The sequence below is a fragment of the Diabrotica undecimpunctata genome, chromosome 4 (assembly GCF_040954645.1).
Source record: "Diabrotica undecimpunctata isolate CICGRU chromosome 4, icDiaUnde3, whole genome shotgun sequence".
Lineage (NCBI taxonomy): Eukaryota > Metazoa > Arthropoda > Insecta > Coleoptera > Chrysomelidae > Diabrotica > Diabrotica undecimpunctata.
Window position 1 is genome coordinate 109674688 of NC_092806.1, and position 12284 is coordinate 109686971.

General features: G+C 34.3%; 2 protein-coding genes across 2 annotated transcripts in view; one reads left to right on the forward strand and one right to left on the reverse strand.

The window, feature by feature from the left end:
* The window catches only part of LOC140439852 (alpha-N-acetylgalactosaminidase), a 212126-nt gene continuing 199842 nt past the window's right edge, over positions 1-12284 (reverse strand). The window contains exon 9 of the mRNA XM_072530008.1: positions 1-218. Within this exon, the coding sequence (XP_072386109.1) occupies positions 88-218 (131 nt within the window). The 3' untranslated portion in view covers positions 1-87. The remainder of the gene's footprint in view (positions 219-12284) is intronic.
* Positions 1769-2694, forward strand: LOC140438345 (uncharacterized). The gene is made up of 3 exons (XM_072528022.1): positions 1769-2084; positions 2143-2278; positions 2416-2694. The coding sequence occupies exons 1-3, from the start codon at positions 1961-1963 to the stop codon at positions 2516-2518; spliced, it is 363 nt and encodes a 120-aa protein (XP_072384123.1). The 5' UTR covers positions 1769-1960; the 3' UTR covers positions 2519-2694.

Sequence of the window (12284 nt, forward strand, 5' to 3'; positions counted from 1 at the left end):
TAATTTTAACAATTTGTTTTTAAAAATATATTACAATCATTCCTAACTAAATTAATAATTTACTTAAGCACGAACATGTAACAAGATCTATTTAAAACCATTTTCGCGTACCCTGAACACTTGATTTATAGGACTACTGAAGGTAGGTCGTTGAGTCGTGAAGAATGGTATTCTTCGGTTGAAGTCTGCTTGAACATCAGCTCTTAATATCACAACACCTAAAAAAAATAGGTCAGAGGTAAAATAATTTCTCATAAAATCTTAAACTTAATCTAAAGTAAAACATCCTGTTGTATCAAAATGGTACCTAAACACTTTTAACACGTTGAGTGCTTTACATACACCAGGGTGCATCTAAAGCTATAATAATACTTTTTATACATCACAATTTTTAACCAATATTGGTCGTTTAAGTACCAATTTACTCCATTGGGTATTCTTGACAGCACCATGATATTAAAATGATACATATACCCAAGTGCATGTATCGCACATAAATAAAAATGATGTAGTTCACTGCGTTACCTACATCCGAGTATATGTAGGTACAAGTAAGTACACGTTCAAATTCTAACCTAAAAATTTTAATTGGTGTATAGTTACATAGTGATTGTGTATTGTTGAGTAGAATAAGTGCTAATTTACTGTGAATTGTTATTAAAATGAGTAATCGAATAAAAAGAATATTAAATTTAACAGTGCTTACCAAAAACATAAAAAAGTTAAACAAACTTTTGAAGTACCGAACACTCAGCAAGTCAATTATTCTAAGTTAGGTTCGTCGGCATCTTGCTACAAAAATAGTGAACAGAACACACAAATTTTTCCAGAAGAAGAAATAAAAACGTCAATTGTTGTAATAGAAGCAGAAGGGGAAAATGCAAATGTTTTAACAAATGCAGAAGCGGTGACAGAAGTGTCAAACTCACCAATTTCAACTACGTCTATATTGGATCCTTTCGATAGCGATGATTCCATATTAGATAAGACATATGAAGTTTCGTCAGCCGGTTCAGATTCAGATAATGAATATTAATACGATGATAGTGCATCTGACTCTTCTGAATATGATAATTACAACAAATACAGGAAATAATAGTACGGCAACAGCAAGAAAGTTATTAAGGAAATATTCGTGTAAACACGAGCGATTTTGATCTCTTACAAGAATCAGATGTAGTAAATGTAGACAACCTACTAGCCACAATTAAACTAATTGATATATTCAGATATTTTGTTACCGATGATCTAATGGAACTAATTGTTACCGAAACTAATGAATTTGCAATTAGATATACTCAAAAGGGATTGAGGAGCAAATCTAGAATTAGATTTTGGACAGAAGCAAATAGTTATGAAATTTTAAACTTTTTTGGTGTCATTCTGATCATGGGATTAAATTGAGTGCCAAGTATTTACCAATACTAGTCTAAAGATCCTGCTTATCACAATGGTTTTATTGATACGAAGATCAAAAGAAATTCCTTTTATTGTTAAAATTTATTCATTTTAATAGGAATGAACTTGCCGATGTGAACAACAAGCTATACAAAATTGAACCAGTATTAAAAATATTACTAAGACATTTTCAACAAGTTTTTACTCTATGAAGAACCATTGTAGTAGACGAATCCATGGTGCCATTTCAAGGAAGGGTACATTTTCGACAGTACATAAAAAATAAAATGCACAGATATGGAGTAAAATTATACAAATTGTGGTCAGGAAGTGGTTACACTTACATGGTAACAATTTATACAGGAAAGGCTGAGAACAAATTGGTTGATCTTGCTCACACTGAAACAGTGATTATGAAATTTATAGAACCTCTAGAGAAACACAAAGGTAAAATCTTATTCGCTGACAACTTTTATTCCAGTATTCCTGTTGCTGAAAGTTTCTGTACTGTGGTACATTAAGGAGCAGTAGAAGAGGAGTTCCACAAATATTAAAAAAAAATATGAAAAAGGGGGAAATTGAAGGAAAGCAGAAAGGCAAAGTCAAAATCATCAAATGGATGGATAAAAGACCAGTTTTAATGATATGTACCATTCCAGAACACGATGCTGCACTTACAGACACTGGTAAGTTGTAATTACAATTTGTTGTCAGTAAATAAATATCCATTTATATCTATTTTAGGTAAAAAAAAAAATCGCAAAAATGAAAGTGTTATGAATCCATCATGTGTCATCCACTACTATAAAGCCAAGAAGGGGGTTGATGTCAGTGATCAAATGAGTTCTTATTACTCTGTATTACGAAGAACTTTGTACAGGTAATGTTACATATGCACATTATACCACTATTTTTTTTTTATTTTTTAGAAAAGTTCCTTTTTAGTACCACTGTTGTTAATTCTTGGATTGTATTTAATAAACTGTCAACTATAAAATTAAATATTACCGATTTTAGAAGACAATTGGCAGAAGAATTAACCTCAGCAACACCTTCAGTGGCACCATGTAATGAACAAATAATCGGAAAGTCCTCAGAAAGAGAATTCATACTTTTGTGAAACCTGAAGCCCTGGTAGAAAAAAGAAAAAAGTGTGCACCAGTTGCTACAAAACACTTTGGATTACCCTATCTAATAGAGAAGCCGACCGAAAAGTTCGCAGAGTAACGACATTCTGCCGAGATTTTCCAAACACCCCAGGATTTTGTTTACCGTGTTTTAATAAATTTCATTGTTAATTATTTTACATAGTGGTACAGAAAATAAACGCTACTTTTATTTGAACATTGTGTATCGTTATCTTTGTATTGATAAATAAACCTGCATTTATATGATTTACTGTTTTATTTGGGAATAAAGCCACAATTTTAAGTCGAAACGTCAATAAATTTCATTCTCAACTTAAATTGTGGCTTTATTCCCAAATAAAACAGTAAGTTACATAAAATGCCACAAGGAAATAGCTTCACAACAATATGCATTTATATGCGTTATATACACTCGGAAATATGTACAAATTGAGTCTGGTATAGTTTACTACTTTCTTATTACAGAAAATCAATTATTTAGGTCACTTCCTCCTAAGAAACTAAACAATATATCATGGCTATATTGTCATCTTTTTAATAGATGACAATATAGCCATTGATGCATACATGCTCTCGGGTGCTTGTATCGCACACACAAGAAGATGAGATACGAGTACCAAAGTACATGTAATGCTTAGAAATTAAAAGGGCTAAGTTCGCTAACGCTCTCAACGTGTTAAACAATAAATGAATAATAAATATGTCAAGACGGTGTAAATGGGAAATATACATTTTGCGTCTAGAATGCGTCTCGAACTCGAAATTCGAAGACAAATGCGTTTAAGCCATAGAGAAAGAAGCACTCTTTGACTACATAGTTCCAATAATTAGGTGTAGCAAGTACAAGATTTCCAAGATCTTAATTTATTTACTTATATTACTCATATATCATCAAATACACTTACTTATTTGTACTTGAAAAGTAGTTTTTGTTTGTCTTTATTTTAATTCTTTTATTCAACAAGAATATTAACGTATCTGGTAATTAAAAGGACCTCCTTCTCCTCAGTCCTAATCCTTTTTGGGATGTTGCGACACCATCAGGCCTTTACAGTTTTTTCATGATTTCCCTATATCCTTCCCTCTCCTGGGCTAGTTGTTCTGCTTCATGTAAACCTTGGTTAATCAATATTTCTGTTTGATCTACCCAACCACTTGGAGATCTTCCCCTAGGTCTCTTTCCTTCAACTCTACCCTCGATTATCAGTTTTTCCATCGTATCTGTTCTTCTAGCAATGTGTCCAAAATACTGCAAATATCTCTGTTGTATTTGTTTAAGCAATCTATCCTATACTGTAAGTTGTTCTAATATCGATACGTTAGTGCGATGATCAATCCAGGATATTCTTAACATGCGGTGGTATACTCACATTTCAAAAAATTTTTATCCGCTTTCTTTAAGTTCCACGTTTCATATGCATATGTGGCTATGGGAAAAATGAGTGCCCTTACCAGCTTTAGTTTTGTGTGTATTGTTATGCTAGAATTTTTCCAAATTGTTACCAGTTTCATCATAGCTGTTCTAGCTTCTATGTATCTCTCTGTCACACCCTCCGTTATTTGTTATTAGGGACCCCAGGTATATGAAACTATTTACTACTTCAAAGCCCCCAATTTCTTTAATGTGTTGAAGATTATTCCGAGCTATGTCTACTATCATGATCTTTGTCTTACTCCTATTTAGCTTTAGTCCATATATTTTGCTTTTTTCCTCCAGACATCTCATTATGTCTTCCATTTCTTCTTGATTTGCCGCGATTATTAAAGTGTCATCAGCATATCTCAAGTGACTGATTTTTTGACCTCCTACTGATATTCCATCCGTCCATCCGTCTAGTACTTTTCGCATTATGCATCCCTACCTGACACCTGCTTCTGTTCTGAAATGATCGGAATGGGTGTTTATTTTTACTGTGCACTTATTATTTTCATATAGACTTTTAATTAGTTGAATTAAGTGGTGGGGTGTTCCCATTACCGCTAGTATGAACCATAGCTGCTGCCATTTGACTTTATCGAAGGCCTTTGTGTAATCTACAAAACACATAAGTATAGGAGTATTAAATTCACGAGTTTTTTCGATAAGCTCTCTGACATTAAGGATGTGTTCTCTTGTGTCTTTTCCTGGGACAAATCCCTCTTGTTCTTCTGATATCTGAGTCGATAGAAAAGCTTTTAGTCTTTCGTGTATTACATGAAGTAGAATCTTGCTTGCATGGGATATTAGAGATACCGTTCTGTAGTTGCTGCAATCTAGCGGAATTCCTTTTTTGAATATAGGGATGAAAGTGGATGTTGTCTAGTCGTTGGGCCACTCTCCGGTTTCCCAAATCTTTTTGCAGTCTCTTTTAAAACTTCTGCGGTGATCTGGTCTGCGCCAGGAGATTTTCTATTTTTTAACTTTTTGATTGCTTTTTCTACCTATGACTTTAGAATGTTTGGTTCTCTCTCTGCAGTGAACTCGTCGTGATTTGCATTCTGGGGATCATCTGCATATATACTTTGACAATATTTTCTCCATACCTCCTAATATGTTGGTTTTGATCCATTATTGTTTGTGTGGTTGGTTTAAATTCCCTGGATAGATATCGGACTTTGTTATATAGCTCATCGGATTCATACCGGTTTGTTGCAGTTTCGCAACGAGATATAAACATTTATATAATACTAACAGACTTTGTGGTAGTTTTGATTCTCCCCGTATATCAAGATTCCATGTTCAAGGGTGCATCTGTGTTAAAAACTACATATTACGAGACGGGCCATCTGCAAAATGACACACATTTGAGATAAGAATAGGAAGAGTCGTCGAGTTTTATCTCTCAAACCACACACATGTGTGTGCGTTTGGGTTAAAAGTACCTTAAGACACTTGCCAGCGGTCCTTTGACCGAGGAAGTCGGTTTGATGCAGAAAAGTTGAAATTAGAAATTTTGTGGTTTCTGGTGTACGTCGATGAAGACGTCGTTGGACAGCGGTTGGTGCTGTGATTTATGGGGTAAGCTACAATACACCATAATTTTGTTGCTGCATATATCAAGTACGTTTACTTGGTATATAGATGTCATATTTGCTTCGAACTTTTATCTGTTGTGCCGCGATCGCGATTGAACTTGATTGAGAACATTTCATTACCTTTATGTAGATTTGTATATTTTTTATATTATAATAATTTCACTATTCTTTTTGTATATATATCACAGTGTTGTGTATTTTATTACCTAATATTAACTCATAATGTGTATTATGAGTATACTTTTGCATTGAGTTTAATAATTTGTTTTTATATGACATATATATTCATATTTTTTATTTGTTGTATATTATTTCTATCTATAACGTGGTATATATATACAATCGACAGTTTTGTTTTGTTTATGGTTCTCTTTTTGTGTGTAAGTTTGTACTACATATATTCTTCTTCTTTTAAGTTTATATTCTTCTTTATTTATAATTGTAGGTATATTGGGTTATGTATATTTATGGTTTATTTCACCTCTTTTTAAAATAGAGTTTTATACAGTCCACTTGCTTTCATTTCTTTTATTTTAATATACATACCCAATCTGAAAGGGGGAAACCAGCGAGTTCTAGATTGAACAGAATATCTTCTCTCCCCTTCAGGATGACCAAAATTGTTATATTGAGGTCATCGTATGTGCAGAACGCAACATAATGGTCCTTCGAGCCGGATTTTCTTCTTCTTTTTCTGTTTTTTTGTTTGTTTAGGGTTCTCTGATAGTAGATACCTTTTTTCCATGTTCTTTTTCATGTGTAGTTGCGGTTTCCTTATGGTAGGAGCCTTGTCGGTTATGATAACTAGTTAATATGTCGTTGCTTACGGTTTCCTTATGGTAGGGACCTTATCAATTATGATAACCATTTTATTTGACTTGCTCACGGGTTCCTTATGGTAGGAGCCTAGTTGGTTGTGATAACTATTTGTTGGGGTATTTCTTTTATCTAAAAAGTTACCCAGTCGTCTGCCGAAAGACGATTCCTAGTCTGCTGAAAGACTATTTCTTTGTCGAGGTTCTCTTATGCTAGAGACCTTATTGCGGTTATCACAACCATAGTATAGTTGGGGTATTTCTTTTATCTGAAAAGATACCCAGTCGTCTGCCGAAAGACGATACCTAGTCTGCCGAAAGACTATTTCTTTATCGAGGTTCTCTTGTGGTAGAGACCTTATTGCTGTTATCACAACCATAGTATAGTCGGGTATTTCTTTTAGCTGGAAAAGATACCCAGTCGTCTGCCGAAAGACGATACCTAGTCTGCCGAAAGACTATTTCGTTGTCGAGGTTCTCTTATGCTAGAGACCTTATTGGGGTTATCACAACCATAGTATAGTCGGGTTTTCTTTTATCTGAAAAGTTGCCCAGTCTGCCGAAAGACATTTTACTTTTTACGTTGTACAAGGTTTATTTACTGTATACCTTTTTGCGGTTATCATAACTATATAGTCAGGTATTTGTTTTATGTAAAAAGATACCTACTGGTCTGCCGAAAGACGATACCTGGTCTGCCGAAAGACTATTCCTTCATTACATTCTTTGTTCAAGGTGCTCTTCTGACAGAGACCTTCTTTTTGCGGTTGTTATAACCATTTATGGTATATTTCTTTTCTACTAAAAGATACCTAGTCTGCCGAAAGACTATATCTTTTTTACATTGCTTTCTCGAGGTTCTCTTCTGACAGAGGCCTTTTTTGCGGTTGTTATACCCATTTTACATTACGGTATATCTTTTATACTAAAAGATATCCAGTTGTCTGCAAAAAGACTATTTTGTACTTTACATTAATTTTTAAGGTGCTCTTTTTACAACAGAGACCTTTTTTACGGTTTTTATAACCATTTTACATTGAGACTTCTTTTATACTGAAATATAACTAGTCTGTCGAAAGACTATTTCTTTTTTATATACATTATTCAAGGTGCTCTTATGACAGAGACCTTTTTCAGGTTTTTATACCCATTTTTTGCTGATTTTTTGATAGTGCTTTTAGTGGAGTATTTCTTTTGTCTAAGCATATACTCAGTCTGCCGAAAGACATTCTTACTTTTACTTTTTCAGGGTTTTCTTATGCTAGAGACCTTTTTGCGGTTAGTATAACCATTTACATTGGGGTATTTATTTTCTGAAAAAAGATACCCAGTCTGTAGAGACATTTCTTCTTTTGTGTTCGTTAGTGTTTGTGAGGTTGGAAAAAGTATTTTCGGTTATTGCAACCATTTTTTTGTTTAATTTTTTCTGATTGTTTGGACATTAGTAACAGATTGTAATCGTTTTATGTTGGGATATATCTTTTCCTTGATAAGATACCTGGTCTGTGGAGACTGTTGTTTTTTATTTTGTTTGTAGTTGTCTTATTATAGAGACCTGCTTTCGACTATTACAAGTATCTCTTTGGTTTGTTTCTCTAAAAAATCCAGAGATTTACAATTACTTTTACTCGTTCACAATCTTTTTCGTTTTGTCTTGTCAGTTTTAAATATTAGCTGCTCCATTTTTGTCTAAACAATGGACACCCTCAAATTCAAGAGACGGTCTGCAAAGAATGCAATTATTCGTCACTGTAATTGGATTGCAGAAAATGTTTCATTGGTCGATATTGATTATCTTTTGAAAGTTCGTCGTGAGTATTTACAGGTTGAGTATGATAAGTATGAATGCGCACAGGATGCAATCGAGAACTTATTGGTAGATTCCGCTGAAGATAGCGAGGATCGAAACATTGTAGACGATTTGTTTTGTAAGGCAATGGGACTTATAATATGGGAGCCCGTCCTCTCATCCTTTACGTATTATAAAGTAGGTAGTGCATCCCATTGTTCTTCTAGGTTACATGTGGGGGAAAGACCTCCCACACTTATTTCAGATTTATGCCATCTACTCAATGTAGTTAAATCTTCTCAAAATCATATGTCAAAAGACTCATCTTTTTCAAAACCTCAACCTTCTTTCGAGACATTCACGTCTCAAACACCTCGTGTGATGGCGCCTAGTTCGTCAGGTCAGCTATCCTCGACTTTAGCTCATGTAGATACTGTCCCCAAGGCGTTACCTACGGACCTTAGCAGTATTGCATATTCCCTTTCACCTGTTGCAGTGGTAAATGATAGTGAGTCCTATAAGACTCGTGACGCTCATACAAACGCGAGTTCTTCTACGGGGCTATCCTTTAATGATTTACATCTCTCTGGACCTCAGGTCCATTCTAATATTCAATCCTTACCCAAGGATTTTTCTTTGCACGACATCCATGATGGGGTGTCTGATGATGACGCTGCCGATACAGCTTCGCGGGAAGCTAACCCCGATACACTTGCTCGATCGAAATCTTGGCATTGTGAGCCAAAATTCTTGTCGTCTCGTGACAGAGACAATTCTAAAGAAGCTATTAACTTAGATATTGCGACCATAATTGGGTCAAAAGTTCCTAGAGTGGTACTACACCCATCTCTAGATTTAACATTCGGGGTACATACGGTTAAAATGTACTCCTATCTTTCTCGTTTACGCCGAGTAAAGGAATTTGTGTTTTGTTTCATCAGAAACGTTCGTAAAAAGCAAGCTGAATTGCTTATTGTTCAACAATTAAAAAGTCTCTCGTTTCCTCGTATATTGGAATCGTTGCCATCCGGTATTGCCAATCCGGATAATCAGTTGGATATTCCGAATTTATTTCCAGAGGAAATTATTCACCGTACAAAAGTTAGCGGTATGTTGAGGAATGCTACCATTCCTTATGCTCAAAAGCATCATTTTCTTCTTTCTTCGAACAATCTAGTTGTTTTAAAGATGTTCGAAACACACGTATGGTTGGGACAAGTAAGGCCCCAAGGTACGTCCAATTGTAGACATCATTTCGGACTTAGTTGTTGCACATTTTATAATGTTGAGAGTCCCATCTATCATTGTGTTACCTGTTCGAGATTTCTTTTTATTGCCATAGATTATGGGATATATTTTTTGCTTAAAGCTTTATTTGTTCATGTATTTGCGCCACGTTATACTAAAATAACGGTTTAAAGGTTTGGATAGTTAAGACATTTTCTTGTAACATTGTACGAATTCTTTAAAGTAGAAAGAATTCTTAGAAGTCGCACCACTTTTGTTTTTCGTTCGTTTCAAAATTGCCTTATTATGTATAAAAAGCCTTGTTTATTGAATAGCATAAATGTTCGTATTTTATCTATTCTCTTTATCTCTTTATTTATTGTAATTCTGATTTAGTCTAATTGACTAAGTCTACTCCTAGCTTAGAATTAGTCGCCACTTTTTTATTATCAAGAGGGAGCTAAGTCTCAACCTGAGATATAATTTGCTTATTGTTGTTAAAATTATCATAACTATCTTTTATGGATAAAGCTTATGGAAGAATAGAGTTTCTTCATTTTACATTTTCGTCATGATTATGTCTGTCCAGGTAGATTGCTAATATCTAGGGATAGTGTTACAATTCATGCGTTATTTTCTTTTGCCTTTGCTGCTTATTCGTTTCGAATATTGTAGTGGCCATTCGGGCTACAAATATTCTGTTTGTTTGTCTTTAACTTAGTTGTTGTTGCGGAGAACCATTTCCTTAGGTTTGTTAACCAGGATATTTGTCTTCTCCCATTTCCTTGCTGTTCGAGAACTATTAGAAGGTTATTTGTAGTATTTATATTGAGTGCCGTCTCTCATAGGTGTCCGAGACATCCTGATTGTTGCCTTCTAACGATATACATCACTTTTCTTTCTTTCCTCGTTCTTTTTCATACGGTCCCGTTGGTTAACTGGTTCGTCCATGATATCCTGAGGATTCGCTTGAGTAGTCACATCTCGATGGCGTCAAGTTCATGTATTGTATCCTAGGATAATAGAGGAATGCACTTCCTATAAGAGAGGAAATCCGTTTTATGTATAGTACTGAGAATTGTATAATTGTAGTGATGTATATTTAGTATGTAGTTATGTATTTGTAACCTATTATCGTATGTATAAGTTATTGTTCTTTGTGCTCTTTTGTTAATGTAAAGCTTTGTAGTATTTTAAGTGTGGCGCTCGTTTCGTAACCGAAGAAGTGTTTACGGTTTCGGAATTTGTACAGTGCGTCGGGAGTGCAAAGTACAGTTATGTTTTATTGGCACGTATGCCAACGCGGGGAGAATGTTGCAGTTTCGCAACGAGATATAAACATTTATATAATACTAACAGACTTTGTGGTAGTTTTGATTCTCCCCGTATATCAAGATTCCATGTTCAAGGGTGCATCTGTGTTAAAAACTACATATTACGAGACGGGCCATCTGCAAAATGACACACATTTGAGATAAGAATAGGAAGAGTCGTCGAGTTTTATCTCTCAAACCACACACATGTGTGTGCGTTTGGGTTAAAAGTACCTTAAGACACTTGCCAGCGGTCCTTTGACCGAGGAAGTCGGTTTGATGCAGAAAAGTTGAAATTAGAAATTTTGTGGTTTCTGGTGTACGTCGATGAAGACGTCGTTGGACAGCGGTTGGTGCTGTGATTTATGGGGTAAGCTACAATACACCATAATTTTGTTGCTGCATATATCAAGTACGTTTACTTGGTATATAGATGTCATATTTGCTTCGAACTTTTATCTGTTGTGCCGCGATCGCGATTGAACTTGATTGAGAACATTTCATTACCTTTATGTAGATTTGTATATTTTTTATATTATAATAATTTCACTATTCTTGTTGTATATATATCACAGTGTTGTGTATTTTATTACCTAATATTAACTCATAATGTGTATTATGAGTATACTTTTGCATTGAGTTTAATAATTTGTTTTTATATGACATATATATTCATATTTTTTATTTGTTGTATATTATTTCTATCTATAACGTGGTATATATATACAATCGACAGTTTTGTTTTGTTTATGGTTCTCTTTTTGTGTGTAAGTTTGTACTACATATATTCTTCTTCTTTTAAGTTTATATTCTTCTTTATTTATAATTGTAGGTATATTGGGTTATGTATATTTATGGTTTATTTCACCTCTTTTTAAAATAGAGTTTTATACAGTCCACTTGCTTTCATTTCTTTTATTTTAATATACATACCCAATCTGAAAGGGGGAAACCAGCGAGTTCTAGATTGAACAGAATATCTTCTCTCCCCCTTCAGGATGACCAAAATTGTTATATTGAGGTCATCGTATGTGCAGAACGCAACACGGTTTGCATGTCTCTGTAGTTCTTCGCATTCTTCATTTATATGTTTATTTTTATCATCCATACATGCTCTTTTAATTTCCTTATTTAATCTTGCTAATTCGTTTTTGTTGCTGTCGTTTTGATATATGAGAGATTTAATTCTCGTTCGCTCTTCGAGAAGTTGCAGCGTTCTGTCTGTCATCCAGTGTTTTCTCTTGATGATCTTTTTTCGGTTCTGGTTCTTTCTACAGAGGTTTCTATGGCATTTAAAAGGACCAGTGACCGTTAAAAATAGTGTTATGTATTATTTTTTCATAATTAGGACACTTTTTCGAATTTGTGTTAATCTAGTTATTTAATTCTTCCAGTTTGATCAGAATTTTAGAATTTATGTGCCTATATAATATGTATTGTGTTAATTTATTTGTCACCAGGATAGATAGATCTGCGGGTTAGCGGTTGCAATTGTGAGTAGTTTAGTGGATACTTAATTCGAAATTCAGAAATTTTTCGAATATAGCAGTATAAAATCACAAGTCGATCTCTCACCTTT